This window comes from Amphibalanus amphitrite, unplaced genomic scaffold (genome assembly GCF_019059575.1).
Source record: "Amphibalanus amphitrite isolate SeventyFive unplaced genomic scaffold, NRLGWU_Aamphi_draft 000498F_arrow, whole genome shotgun sequence".
Classification (NCBI taxonomy): Eukaryota; Metazoa; Arthropoda; class Thecostraca; order Balanomorpha; family Balanidae; genus Amphibalanus; species Amphibalanus amphitrite.
Genome location: NW_024881992.1, coordinates 358,647 through 373,696, shown reverse-complemented (window position 1 = coordinate 373,696; position 15,050 = coordinate 358,647). Strand labels below are relative to the sequence as shown.

The following is a 15,050-nucleotide window of genomic DNA, read 5'->3' as shown; positions in this document are numbered from 1 at the left end:
GGTCATTTACTTGAAATGATCTCGGTTAACTTCCTTAAATTTGCACCTTTTTACTGTGGTTTTTAGGAAGTGTTGGTTTGAAATTTAGCACTCATTTTAGCATTTGAAAACTAGGCATACTTAGGTATCGGTTATAGTGCCTATGCAATATGTTGCAAGGCTGTAAGTGCTGGTTAACATTCTATGGATAGCCGGCAGAACGCCTAATGGGTGATCTGGCGTGACCCGTCCTACCCCAAATGCTATGATACATCATCTTTGATCAAAGCAAGTGCAAAGTCGGAGTCAGAAGCAAGCCAAGTCCCAGCAAACTTCACTTGTAGAAATTCTAGCAGGACCCAATTTTCCGTGCTTTTGGGTTATTAACCTGATCTGGGAGGTCAACCAGTGACCTAGGATCTCAGCATTGACCAGGACATAAAAATAATTGGCTTTCTCTCGTCAGCGATGACCAGGACCCTCAAATCATCGGATTTCTCTCGTCACGAGCAGCTCGCTCTTTTTTTTTTCAACGAAGCTCTGGCTATTTTTATCAAGGGCCGAATGGCTGAGGGTTTCTACGCCCCTCCGCTACATGTAAGACGCTGAAAATAAGTGCCTAAGTGGGTGAGGGTTAAATATCGATTGGTTTTTAAGTGCCGAAGCCCGAAGCACTTTAATTTACTTCGATAGCAGTTTTAAGACCAACGAGCTCGAATACTATAACTTCTTGAACAATGTAAGCACCACATAAAATGAATCGTAAGAGAAGCGGCTCAAGATTAAGGAGCTATGAGACACTTAATAAAAAACGGCATAGATTAGAAACTGCACCTAACTTGCACTGGTTTTTAAACCTTTTCGTTGCAGACTGGTAGATTAAATTTTAGGATTGATTTCAGCTGATGCTCAAATGGAGCTATTCATTCGTTCATTCATGCGACCATCCAATCCCATTAATAAAAGGAGCCAGTGACAAAATTGTTCATTTTAGATAAGTGTGAAATACAAACTCAATAAAAGTTGAATGATACGGCAAATTTGACAGCTTTTATAATGAACACACAAAAAACTTTAACAAATCAAAGTTGACAGCCCCAAATAGGGGAGAGTGAGGTAAGATCCAGACATGTGCATTGATCCGAGTGATGGATCTATGATCTCAGTGGATCTCGAAGCAAAGTACAGGTTGGGATATATGATCCCACCGGAACCGGCGTAAAAAATACATCTTGGATCTATGATCTCATATGATCTGACGATAAATTAAGAACATGGATCTATGATCTGAGTGGATCCCACCAGGCACCACACTTGAAACCATGTTTTAAAGGGTTTCTATGCCAATAAGTGACACAAAAATATGGATTATGACGTGCGATCACATAACATCACTAAAACAGAACGTTTGTGAGTTGAAACAAGTGCTTTTTGGGGATATATGTGTTGACAAAAGATAAGTGAGGATCTATGATCTCACTGGATCTCAAGTAAAAAATGAGACTCGGATCTGTGATCCATACGGATCTCTCGATAAAGTAAAGAGCTGGATCTATGATCCCGTCGGATCCGAGATCAGGATCCGTGGGATCAGATCCCAGATCCATTTTCTCGGGGATCCATGCACATGTCTGAGATGAGCCAGGGGCAAGTTTAGCCACCCCATGTTTCTCAGCTCCTATGGCGCTAATTGACTTGAGCTTCCATGTGCCGTTCGCTTACGATGCTGCAATCTTTCACGTGAGACGGCAACGTTTTCACGCTCAGCACCCGGTAACATGTGGTATCGCCCCTGATAACTAGGACATGTTTTGCCTTTAAAATGAGATGGTTGTTATCTGCGGTGCGTGGTTATTTTCCTTAGCGGGTGTCATTAATCGAAAATGGCCACGGGTGGGGCAAGATGAGCCATTTTCACCTGGGGAAGATGAGCCGGATAAGCCATTGTTGTCTCCGCTGTCGAAAACCAGACTGAGCTGCGCTTGTTTCTGCTGAATAAAAATGGTAGAAAATTGTTTTTCTTTGTTGATTACACAAGTTGTAAGTGATTTGCAGGTTAGCTGAAGGATAAAATGATTTCTTCCGTGATAGAAAACTTGACGAGCTATTGGAAGGCTTAAAACAGCCACTTTTTGATGGAGGAAAAAAAAAACTTTACCATAAGTATCTATGCCATGGAGTAAATAAAAGAGCCCACTCTTCGCCGCGCCCGGGAAAAGAAAAGGTTCGCTTTTTCTATCCATGCTCAACTTTCCCCACGACGTGTCTCAACTTACCCCGCCCATGGGGTAAGATGAGCAACGTGCAAGATGATTTTTGAGGTAGCCTTTTCAGTACAAAAATAAGCGGTATGAAACATTTCTGGCCACCATTACATGCGCAAATTGCCACTCTGTCCGTCCAACCCGTAAACGCAGAAAAATGATCAGTAAGTTAGCCTGTAGCTTACGAAAAACAAAAATGATAGGCGGTATCACAAGTGTATTCGCGGCCATTGGGGCGACGTAAGAAAAGAAGAAAACAACTGGCCCCAAGAACTTTAAATTATCAGTTAGCATGCACCTTTTCCTTGATATGTGGATAACTTACCATTAATTGTTAGAGAAAATTGCTCTAAAATCTTCCATTTATGCTTTTTTTCATCGTTTGCACAGTATGTTCTTTTACTAAGCTAGAAACACTAATTATTAATAGTTCCCGCATCATCAAGAACAATAGGAAAAGCTTGAAGTGAATACAATAATCTAAACGGTTTTGTAATCCATGTGAAGACACTTCTAAAATTGCTTGTAGAAATATTAAAGGCAAAAGTTCAACTTTTTCACAAGACGGATGGCTATAAACCTATTCAACGTGAGACAACTCAGCCGGTATTTCGCCGCCTACAGCCCAGCTTTTCCTAGTGACCGATAGAGGCGCTGCTATCGATGTCCGCCCGTGCCGCCTAACGAGCGGCTCAACTTACCTCATTCTTCCCTACGTAACACAATTGAGGGCATTTTTAGGCCATCACAGTCAGACATGTGCAATGTGCATGGATCCGAGAAAATGGATCTGGGATCTGATCCCACGGATCCTGATCTCGGATCCGTCGGGATCATAGATCCAGCTCTGTAATTTATCGAGAAATCCGTAGGGATCACAGATCCGAGTCTCATTTTTTTGCTTCAGATCCAGTGAGATCACAGATCCTCACTTATTTTTTATCAACACATATATCCCAAAAAAGCACTTGTTTCAACTCACAAACGTTCTGTTTTAGTGATTTTATGTGATCACACGTCATAATCCATAGTTTTGTGTCACTTATTGGCATAGAAACCCTTTAAAACATGGTTTCAAATGTGGTGCATAGTGGGATCCATTCAGATCATAGATCCATATTCTTAATTTATCGTCAGATCATATGAGATCATAGATCCAAGATGTATTTTTCACGCCGGATCCGGTGGGATCCGGTGGGCCTGTACTTTGCTTCGAGATCCACTGAGATCATAGATCCATCACTCGGATCCATGCACATGTCTGATCACAGTATTTGTCAACAATTGTTGTTTGGGGGACTGGGGAGGGTGGTTACTGGCTCATAATCTGTCCCCCCCCAAAAAAAAAAGAAAGAAAACGAAACCGATCATCCGCAAAAAGAACTATTGAGCTCGAACCAAGGCGACGAATCGATTTATAGGTATGCAGGATGACTAACGATGCCACTTTTTGACTTCTTGTGTCAAATAAATTCCATCATCTGGATAGCACGTCAACATTCTATTTGACATTTTGCAACAAACGTATACTATTTGGCGCGACTAGCCTCATAAATGTTCTGAAACTAAAACCGTTTCTTCGCAATTAACTTGAACCACGTTATCCCAGCTTATGCACGACAAAAATAAAATAATGCTTCAGGATCACTGGCCTGAATTCCAATGCTTCAAGTTTACTCAAAACCGGTGTGGCTGAGGCACTCTTCGCTACATCTCGTGACGGCCACCATTGTGTTGCATTTTTCGGTAAGCTATAAGTTAATAAGGAAAGGATTGGTGAGTGGGTTGAAAACAGCCCTCACCCTCCACCCCCTCCTTCTTCTGGAAACATAAGTAACCGAAAGATCTGGCGATGGTTTATCCACCTCCTCTGCCGCTGCGCTGCGAGGCCTCGATTCGTTCGGTATGCGGCTTCCTGAGCGGTCCTCCCCGGAGGCAAGGTGAAAGGTCATGGCCTGTATCAGAAATTTATACGTTGCTGAATATGTTTTATAGTTCTTCCAAGGCCTTGGACATCGTTTTATTATATCGGATAAGCATTGCACTTTCTTGTCAATCAATACATCTAAAGAAAACTTGATCATAATCTTATACTGCGGCAATTGTAGTTCTGCTTACGGTTGCCTCTTTATGATACGGGCCACCACCACCTCCACTGCGCTGGAGCTCTGGCGTTCTACCCCTCCCCGCTACGGACCGGCCCTCGGGCTAGGTGTGTTAGTACTGAGCGCAAACCTGTAGTAGTCACGTGACTTTCATTCACGTAGCGGGAACGGAAGCTATAGGCGATACCAAGGACGGGCTCTGGGGAGGCAACCGGCGCGGAAAAATAGCACGATTGTAGTTTTGGAAGAATATCTGTTGCGGTAAGAGGAATTATACAAAACATACGTCCTAGGAGCAAACATGTGTTATTCGTCCATACTTTGCACTACATTTCCTTTCTCCAATGGCCAGCACTTAGCAAATAATAGCGCAATTCTAAATTGGTAATATATGTGTACAGTAGCAACTGCGGGTCCCTGTACCCGATGAAATAATGAACACTATAATAGAAAGCGGGTGTTTTATTGACATATCATCATTTAGGTCTTAGAACCATATCGCCAATCTCGTTGGTTTTTAACATGGATCTACCTGTTTTTCATAAAAACAAATGCACGCGTCCGTTCCCAACCCGACTGCCCAAATCCAGGAGTTAGTGGTCGGTCTCAGCACCGCGTCAGTGGCCCAGGCCCCGCCTCAGCCCTGCGACAGCCTCGGCCCCGTCTCAGCCCTGCGGCGGCAGCCCAGGCCACGGTTCAGCCCCAGGGCAGCCCAGTCCGTCCGCCACCCCAGAGCCCCCTTGCCCATTGTTCTAAGACAGAATATGCCTGGCGAAGCAGGCCGCCGCTGACCACAGCCCTGCCGCCGGGTTTGGCTCGGCACCACGTCCCAGTAACGACCTGCTGCCTGTGCACAAACTGGGCAGCGCCGTGCACAGGCACCGTGCACGGGAGGGACTGGTGGGGGGCAAAGTTAGCGCCACCGGAGTCAGTGCCGTCAAGGAGAAGCGTTAGATGACCAGTTTGTTCCCATCGTATTGAACGCCCACTTCTTTGTGGTCGTCGGATGAACCGACAAGTAAATAATGAGCAATTAATAAAGCATTATGCTGACACTACAGTGTCCATGTCCGAACCTGGTCTGAACCACCTTGCTGAATGCTGATACTCATAGGTGGCGGAACGGGGAGGGCACCGGGGCACCGTGCCCCCTTTTGATTTGGGCATTTTAACATTAGCCCTATGGGCGATGCATGGAAAGAATGGGACCAAAAATCGGCAGTGCTCCCCTTAATTGAAGGTGTTCCGCCGCTACTGCTGATACTATGACACGGACTGTGTAAGGTCCTTCATACCTCCCCTCCAGTGCCCTCCGGCTCCGTCACTGCCGCCGCCGCCGCCTCGACCCTTCCTCCGCCGCCGCCGCCGCCGGCGCCGACCAGCGCTGTGACCGCTGAGCTGGCAGTTTGTGGGGGCGGCGCTGCTGGCCCAGTTGTGTTGAGCTCAGCCAGCCCGCGAGCTCAGCCACGGCTGCACAGGAAAAGAGGCTCAAAACAGCCCCCAGTAGCACCCCGGACCCCATTCCTCCGGAGTGACGTACCGGGTCGTATCACGTTCATGGGGGAGACTAGAAACGTTGACGAGCTCCGGACCGGAAGCATGTAGCTAAAGCGGTTTGCCTAATAAATTCGCAGTGACGTAAATATCTATGAATTTAATTTAGCTGAAGCTGAAGAATTTAATTTAGCTGTACACTGAAGCTTCCAGGGCAATTTATGAAGTTCAAATGGTATTAGGTCTATCCCTTGTTCCTTACACGATAAGCCAATTACGAGCATAATTAGTTAAACTTAAAATGCAATCACATGGTTATGGCGAGCATTTTGACGGAATGTTCGAAAAATTGTAGATGACGTATTAGCTAAGCTGTTCAAATAAATCCACGCCTTTGATCGCCCAAAAATAATTCATATCAACATTTTGAACCGAAATAATATTCATGCTTTCAACAAATTCAGCCATACCCTATTTAATTTCGAGCTATTTTCCAAGCTCTCAGACCTGAACCTGAGCAAATGATTATTGCCTATTCACATTATCACACTATGTGCATATAGCATTTCTATTGCTGCTGCTGGGCACAGGACGCTGCCACCTTGCAGCGGTATTCGTTCCGCCCCTCTCCGTTTCGCTGACTCGGACCTGTCTTCTGTTTCAGACTGGCAGCTACCGACCGCAGAGGGTTCCTACAGCTCGCTGTCGACCTCCTCTAACATCACTCACGTGGGCGGCGAGCAGTTCTTCTGCGAGGGCGCCGACCGGCGCCCCGTGCCACATGATCAGATCTGTGACGGCGTCAACGACTGTGAAGGCCGAGAGGACGAGACCAACTGCCACGAGTGCAAGAGCACAGGTGAGTCAGTGGGACTCCGGACTCAGCTCGAAGGGTGGGCCCAGGAAGTGATTCTATTTTTACGGTGCGTGTCAAAATCGAGTAAAAATGTCACCGTTTGAGTGGATGACCACCAATCACAGAATCAGATTACAATACAAATACAAATACAAATACAAATACAAATACAAATACAAATACAGATTCAACATACAGCTCAGGTGGGACTTTCCATTTGATGTAATACAAATATGTTGATGTCAAAATTAAAAAAGGAAATATTCTCACCATGCATGGTTACAGGGCTTGGGTTATGAGATCAAATTTGTAATTGGGGCTCTAGCCCCGCCAAATAAAACCTGTGGTTCTATAAATAGCGTCCATATAGTTCTGCAAAATTTATAGTTTCTATGGTCTCAGCTGCCTGTTGATATCTCGCACCGGCAGCGTTTATTAGGGGAGAGTGGGGTGGGTTGTATCAGTTTTTACTCCGAGACCCATAACCTCGTAACTATCCGTGATAAACTCATTATTTCCATACTATCTCCTTCCTTGATTCTTCTGCTTTTTTGTGCAAAGTAACTTTTCCGCTACCTCTACCAGTTTTTCTTCTACGGTCTGCCGCCTAGAACAATGTTTTTGATACAACTTGCCCCATGGCTTGGGTGAGTTGTATCACATGGTGGGGTAATTTGTATCACTAGGTATTTCACGTTTCAGGGAGTGTGCTTGCTACTGGTTTTGAACATAACAACAACATTAAATGGGGTTAATACAATGTATATGCTCAAAGGCTTCACTTTTATTAGACCAAACTTAGGTCAATCCGAACGAAACATCGAAACGAACGAAACATCAACAGACTAGACGCAAAAGTGGCCCGTTAAGAGCAAAGAAGCCAACACATTGTGCCGAAATGGAACGAGTATTGACTAGCTACCTATACAAACGCGAGACAGGGCTTAGCTTTCGCGATCAAAAGCAACATACCAATACATACATACATGTTACAACATACCCCACCCGGCTCTGATACAACATGTACCTCGCTGCCATCTTGGAAAAAACATCCTCGTGCTCAAAAACAGCGGACAGCTGGAGAAATCCATTTTCACTCACGCAGCCTTAGAACCTACCCTCACCACCGCTACGGAGATCTTTCAAATTCGTGCACATCTAAATGCCCAAAACACACATTTTCTTGCAACCCATTTTTTTTAGAATGACATTAAAAAAACATAAAATCGGCTCTCACCTCGAGACGCGTCCACCCAGCCACACGCCAGAACGGGGAAAGATGACGCCCGGAAAACCTCGTCGGCTGGTCGTGTCACGAGCGCTATCTATTGGATAAGTTTGGCACAATTCGCCCTGATACAACTTGGACATGATACAACTTTCCCCGCTCTCCCCTACCATGAACATCTGGTTGCAGCTGTGTTTTGCTGCTAATTAGCATATTGATGTATGTGCTGCATAGGCAAAGCTGCAAACGAGGGGCTGCATATGCGAGAGATGCTTTTTAATTGTTCCTTTGTTGCATTCGAGTATTTTGAATTTCCTTTATTGCCACATTACGGCTAAAAATGGCAACTTGTTCAAATGACATTCACGTTAAAAAAATATCCCAGTAAGTAACCAATGACGCTGGCAGCTACCAGTCCTGACGAGCTCAGACGGAGCCCTGTGATAATTGCTGACACTCGATAGTCTACATACCTTCACATCAGCGATCGTCCGGTCCGGAAACAGGGCCAAGGCACTGGACAACGAATATGACGACAGAGTCATGGGTTCGAGAAATAATTCATCGCTGATAACATTCCATTGGTGACTCAGCTGATAGCCTGCAACAATTGACTAAAAGTGTTCGAGTCACACTTCAACGCGCATCGGCATGGCCCAATGTGTAGATAATTCACATATGTACAATAGGTAATGGTGAAGTGTGAACTAAATGAAGCCCTAACAGGTACGGCCCTCCAGCAAAAGAGTGGTTGGTTAGCCCATGTACTTTTGGTGTAATAACTTTAAATGACAGAGACACTCCTGTAAAATGACTCAATAGAAATGAGAAGAGGGTTCGTGCACACATTTCGGCAGGGTTCTCAACAGCCATTAGACGTATTCACCAATGCAGATCGATTATTGTGATGTTGGCAAGTGGCAACCAACCACTTAATACCTGGAGGGCCGTGCTTGTGAGTAAGACTAACCTTGCAATGGGATCTGCTGAAATGTGTGTGTGCCCGCGGTAGAAATCAGACGGCAGACTTTTTCTTACAGAGTGAGCAAAACCTTTATGACATCTTTCACCCGCCGGTTCCCGGTACCAAATAATCCCCGTTGCACCGCGCCGGTCCACGGCTCGCGCCATGCTCTGAGCTCGGCTGCTGTGCCGGTAGATCAGCCGCCCTGATCGTGCAGAGAGCCAGGTGGCTGGCATAGCGCCGGGGGCAGTGGGGGACAGGTGACGCCGGCACAGCGTGCAGCCACCACGTGGCCGAACCAGCGCCGTCAAACGGCCGCTCATGACGGGCCCCGGGCTGCCCTCTGAGGGACCGTCCTATCCGGCCGGCACGGAGGGGAGGGGCGCTATCCTCCGCTGCACCATGCAGCGGAGAGCTTCAATGGCTGCGACAGCTGGCGCGCGCCCCCTTCATCGGCGGTTCGGCAGACCCAGCTGCCGCCGCCCAGCTGGCGTGTCAGGAAAAATGAGCTTTATGCCCCCTGTTTGTCGTTTGTTTCGCCGCTGTGTTATCCTCATAGGTGGGCTGCAATTTGTTGTTTATATTGTCGTGCCGTGCACGCGATAGGAACATACTCTCAAATGTGGCCAATATGTTCAACCGTTCAACCAATATGTATGAACTTCCTCTCTGTTCTGTTTGACTATTTCGGCCTTCGTTGCTTTATATTGCTGGCATGGGTAGGTCAGGTGCTGGTGTGCATACCAGATTGTAATCAACATCACATTATTTCACTTAGTAATTGGACATGAATCACTAAATAAAACGTTTTATTTTGTGATGAATACGTAAGCGATATGGGAAGCGTAAGTACAAATTCATAACTGATTAAATGTACGCTTAATGTCCGTTAAGAGCACCTCGGTGCAGTTTAAAAAAAAATGATCTAGCTAAATACGCTGTTTCCGTTTATAGTGAATGAAGATAATGAATGCGTATGGCATATATAATGGCAATGAACACATCAAGAAGTGTACATTAATGAATGCATGAGCACTACACACGAATACGCATTAGGTAAGTCATAGATAACATGAAACATACTCCTCTTGGTAAGGGTTACGTCGAATGAAGCTAACAAAGAGCCTATGAGTTATCGTATTGTGATATTTCGTTTCATTCTTCCCAGGTTCCGTATTTCCGAATGAAATGATAGCAAGGCTTGGCGATACTAATTTGTTGCCTGATCCTCTGGGCTCCCTAAAACGTCCAACCAGGCCCAGTGTTTTCCTTTGTTCTTTGACAGGGTACGGGCGGCACGTCTGCCACACATCACATCATGGAAGTCCCATACGTACTTCTGCGAATGAGCCCGTTCTGTCCACCTATGCCGATTCAGATATATGACCTCGGATAACTAGCGTCTGTCGGCTTCCGGGCGGCGATCCCCAGCAGTCCAGCCACTCTGTTTTATTCATTCAATTTTGCAAAGATCGGCCGAAGATCCAGGGCTTCTGTTCCATTTGCTTTAACTGGTGAGTGGAGGGTCGAGCCGAAGGTAGTAACTCGCGGCGGCGGCACCGGCGCGCCCGAGCCGCCTCCAAATGCCTGCTAACCGACCCCGGTGCGCCGCTCCCCAGCCGGGGAGGGCTGCATTGCCCGCTGTCGATCTCAGCGGAGAGTTTTCGGCGAACAAAGGTGATGTGCCGACGGGACTAGCGTCGGTAGGCCAACGGATCAGCGGTGGAAGCCCTCAGTCAGCCCGAACGGTGGTAAAGTTAATGGGAAACAGGCAATTTGTAGGACTAATCTGTCAGTAAAAGCATCAGATAGAGAGAACGGTTGAAGTTTCAACGAGGGATGCCAAATTAAAAACCAAGAAAGAGAACTGTTTAGGGAAATGTAACTTATTCAGTATCCACAGCGATGCGGGACTGTTTTACAAATAGCGCACTAGTCAGGTTTCTTTCGATCATCTGCAAATACGCGACTTCCTATACATTATACGATTTATATGTCATTTGAGAGATCATGGGAGCTTCAACAGCAGTTTTAGACGATAATTTCTAATTTGGCGTGAGTGTCCACCGTCCACCGCCCCCGTCCACCGTCCACCGTCCACCTTCCACCACCCACCTCCTGCTGGGAAGCTGCTGACGCGCTCTGCGCCTAATCAGCTGTGTCTACGTGATTATCGCCCGGTCCATAACTCGCCGGTCTCTCGGCGCTCCCCATTGTTTGGCCGGCGCGTGAGCCGCCTCCCGGGCGTGGTCTGAGCCCGGTCAGCTCACACGGGGCTGAAGGGATGCAGAGGGGGCCTGCCGGCTGCAGCGCGCGTCTCAGCCGCCCGCCGCGCGTGTCGACAGGCCGCCGGACGCCGAATTTATGCGTCCATAGGCCATTAGAACGGTTCCGGTGCGATATCTCGGCGGCTGCGGCGGCGGTCGGCACGTCGCTTCTCCCCCCCCCCCAGTCGCTGCTAGCATGCCGCCCCCTCCCGCGCCCAGGGCCGCGGCCTCCTTTGTGGCGCGCTCTATGATCGTCTCGACGGCGCCACTTTTGTCGCCAGCCGGCCACAGTCGTTCATAACTGCGACGTACGCTCGTCGAATGACTTGATTAGCCACCGCTCCTAAATCTGAGCGGTGTCTTTAGCGCCGATTCAGCGGAAAAGGGCGGTGTGGGGCGGCCGCGTTTCAACTGTTGCCGGGAGTCGGTTCCAATGAAGCGGTGACGGCGCGAGCGAGATGGTCGTTTTGGCGGGAGCTGCTGGACGTGAATGTGACAGTATTGGTGATGAAACCAAATTGGGCTCGCAAAAAGGAAATGTGGTGCCGATTAGTCGATATGAGGCGTAAGAATGACGGTTCTTGTCGCCGTGGGACATTTGACAGCCGGCCATTTACCAAGAATGGCTCGTCACGGCGGCTGTCCTGTGACAGACTTGTTGGTCCCTGGCTCAGTCTCGGTGTTCCTGTAACTCAGACCTGGTGGTCCTGTGACAGACCTGGAGGTCCTGTGACAGATCTGGAGGTCCTGTGACTCAGACTCGGTGGTCCTGTGACTCAAACTGGAGACTGGAGACTGAGTCAGCTACTCAGCAGAAGCCTGGATCGTAAATCAGTCCCGTGAAACAGCTCAGGGCCTGCAGCTTGCATAGCACACACACGCGCGCCCGCCGCGCATAAAGGCACACATGCGCGCCTCAGCCACCCCCGCCGCCACACCGCCGCCGCCGCGCCATCAAACCGGGCTGTAAACGGAGCCGGAGGGGCGCTGCCACCGCCCCTACCCCGTCCAGGAGGGGCCCGGGGTCACGCACTGCCGCAGGGGCGCCGGGGGCCTGACGGGAGCTCCGCTCTCCTGCAGGCCTCGCGGTGTTGAAGGAAGATGAATTTCGCATGATGTAATGTGTTGGGGCGTTTTCAGCGAATTATTTGGTTTGATCCATGTTTCTTGGCGAATGGTGCAAGAAATCTATATAGAGTCGATTCACTCATTCATTCATTCATACCGATAGCTGATGTTGCTTAGCTATCAAATAATTGATAAAATCAAAGCTTAGTCGGAGCAATATAAGGCTTTATCCAATTTTTGCTATTGGTTACCATGCTCTTTTATTCAGGAAGACTCCAATTGCGTCGCATGACATTTCATTCATCAAACCTAGGAACTGTCACTTTATGAGCGTCATCTGTGACGCATGACAGTACGTAAGTAGGTAAATATTTGGTCAATTACTTGAAATAAATGCATTGTGACAAAGCCGGCAGCAGGGGCATTCCACGTCAAATCAAACACCGAAATCCGTCATCCCCTTCGATTTTTCTGAAAATTTGTAGGCAGACTGGGCATGGTTCAAAACTGAGTTACGTATAATGTTTTCGAAATTTGATAAAGTATCGCTGAGATATAGGTCATCGAATATAGCCAAAAATGCCACACATCAATTTTTTAAATGTCTATAACTCTGGTTCCTTTTCTGGTATCAAAATGATATTAACAGGGTCTTGTAGGCAATTGATAAGGCTTTGATTTTTAATTATAAAATTAAATTGAAGTGACCTTGAAATGCATTTGACCTTGAATTAAAACAGAAAAATTGAAATAGCAAAAAACACGTCACCTTCGATTCGGGTAATTTTTACATATTATGTCCGTCACAAGGTTCCTAACCATCTGTGAAAAAATTGGAGTGGGCCATTCATAACTCTCGCGGCAAACGCCGTTTTCATGCATCAACATCACGCAACCGCGCGTGACCTTGAAAGACAGTCAAGACATGCTTGCTTGTGTACACTTTCTGAAATGAATGATTGCTGATTAGTGATATCCCAAACTCTGCGAGAATGGAAATACATAGTCATCGTAGTCAAGCATTCAAGTTCCATAGTAAAAGTGTCTCAGGCAAACGGTATTTTCCGGTGAATTTTGAGCCGTGTGGAAATGCATCATGAAGCCAAAAATTCAACGAAAACATTATCACGCAACGATATCTTCACGTCTTTTTATCTTCACTATACAAAAGAATATACATTATGAGTATGTATGGGGAATTTCTAGTTAATCCAATAATAAATATGGCAGTTAGAGACCTGCTAAGAGTAACATGTCGCCGGCTGACGCGGGATCGGCCGACGCGGGAAACGCAGCAATCACAATTTTGTGTTTACACGTTCATATTTCAATTGCTTACCAACCGATTTTCAAAATTCTTACACCATAAGATTGCCTGTACATTTCTTAGTCTTCTCACAAAATTTGACGCGAATCGAACGTAATCAGCGGTAAGGAGCGCGATGTAAAGACGGAACCGTTCCGTTCCGTCCCGGCACAGTCTACAATTCAGGCGGGGGCTAGCGGTCGGCGCCGGCTGCCGAGTCGCCGCGTCGCCGCGGCGACAGGATGTACACTTTACACCGCTATTACTAGACCAGTTATGAACCGATTTTCTTCTTGCTTGCACGATGAGACATGCAATTCAATTTTGGACAGGTAGCTATAATTAATTTCGCATTAATACTAAGAGATATTGGCGAAAAACAGGAGGGGTGGGGCGAAATTCACTCTTCCCCTCCACTGCGCGTGCTAACATACGTTTGCATATGTGCCATTTTCTTCAAAACTTATGAATGGCCCACTCTAATTTTTTCACAGGTTGTTAAGAATATGGTAGGCAATAAAATATATGAAAAATAGCCAAATCGAAGGTGACGTGTTTTTTGCTATTTCAATTTTTGTGCTTAAGAACAGAGTTAAGCAAATTTCAAGGTCATATATTTAAGTAGGTGCAATTCTAAACAAATGCTTAAGAAATTACCTAAACAGTAAGGTTTATTTCATTCAAATCAAACAAGTACAACCAAAGTTATGGTCGTTCAAAAATATAAAGATGCAACATTTTGTAAAAATTCGATGCCCTATATTTAGAAGACCTGTGGTCAGAATGTGCAAAAAACATCAATGTAATGTTCGGGGCGACACAGGAACTCGCTCACAAATTTATAGTGAAATCGCTGATGGTAAGGTGCAAAACAGCCGATTTTTGTTCGATTTGACGTGGAATGCCCCAGCAGCGAATGTTACGTCACCGCGGTCCGCGCAATCACAAGCTGTAGGATTAAATATTAAAATGATTCTTAGGTAACACCTTCCAGAACGAATGGTATGTAATCTTACAAGACATTCAAGCGGTGTACGACATTCAAGCAGTCAGCGAGCATCTGTATGGGGCACGATTGGGCGCCAGAAAGGCTTTTGGCGCCCATCATAAGGCATACAATAATGAACCTTATGGAGCGCCAAAATCCTTGCTGGCGTCCGAGGCCTTCGCCCTCCGAAGACACGACCTATCAGCGCCGCAGAAGATCGCGACGGACCAGCGCCGCAGAAGAGCATGACGGATTAATTTCCGAGGAGCCCTGATGAGGCAGCACGAGGGCCGTGCCGGGATGAGTGGAAAAGAAATCGCGTTTGGGGTTGGGAATTGGGATCATAGCTACCAAGTAACATGAGTTCTGGCGCCTCCGTCTGTAGAAGAAAAATGTATAATTTTCATGCACAGTTTGCATAGGTAAGGCGATATGACAAGGTACAGGTCTTTCGGCGACAAAATCAAGTGCACAACGGGCTCGACAATCGCCAAACCCTGTTTAATTAACTAACTGAATTGTTAAACTGAG

General features: G+C 46.7%; 1 protein-coding gene across 1 annotated transcript in view; it reads left to right on the top strand.

Annotated features, from left to right (window-relative positions):
• LOC122392707 (LDL receptor repeat-containing protein egg-1-like) overlaps positions 1-15,050 on the top strand; it is a 44,102-nt gene that overhangs the window by 7,751 nt on the left and 21,301 nt on the right. Inside the window, exon 2 of the mRNA XM_043387896.1 lies at positions 6,507-6,701. Within this exon, the coding sequence (XP_043243831.1) occupies positions 6,507-6,701 (195 nt within the window). The remainder of the gene's footprint in view (positions 1-6,506; positions 6,702-15,050) is intronic.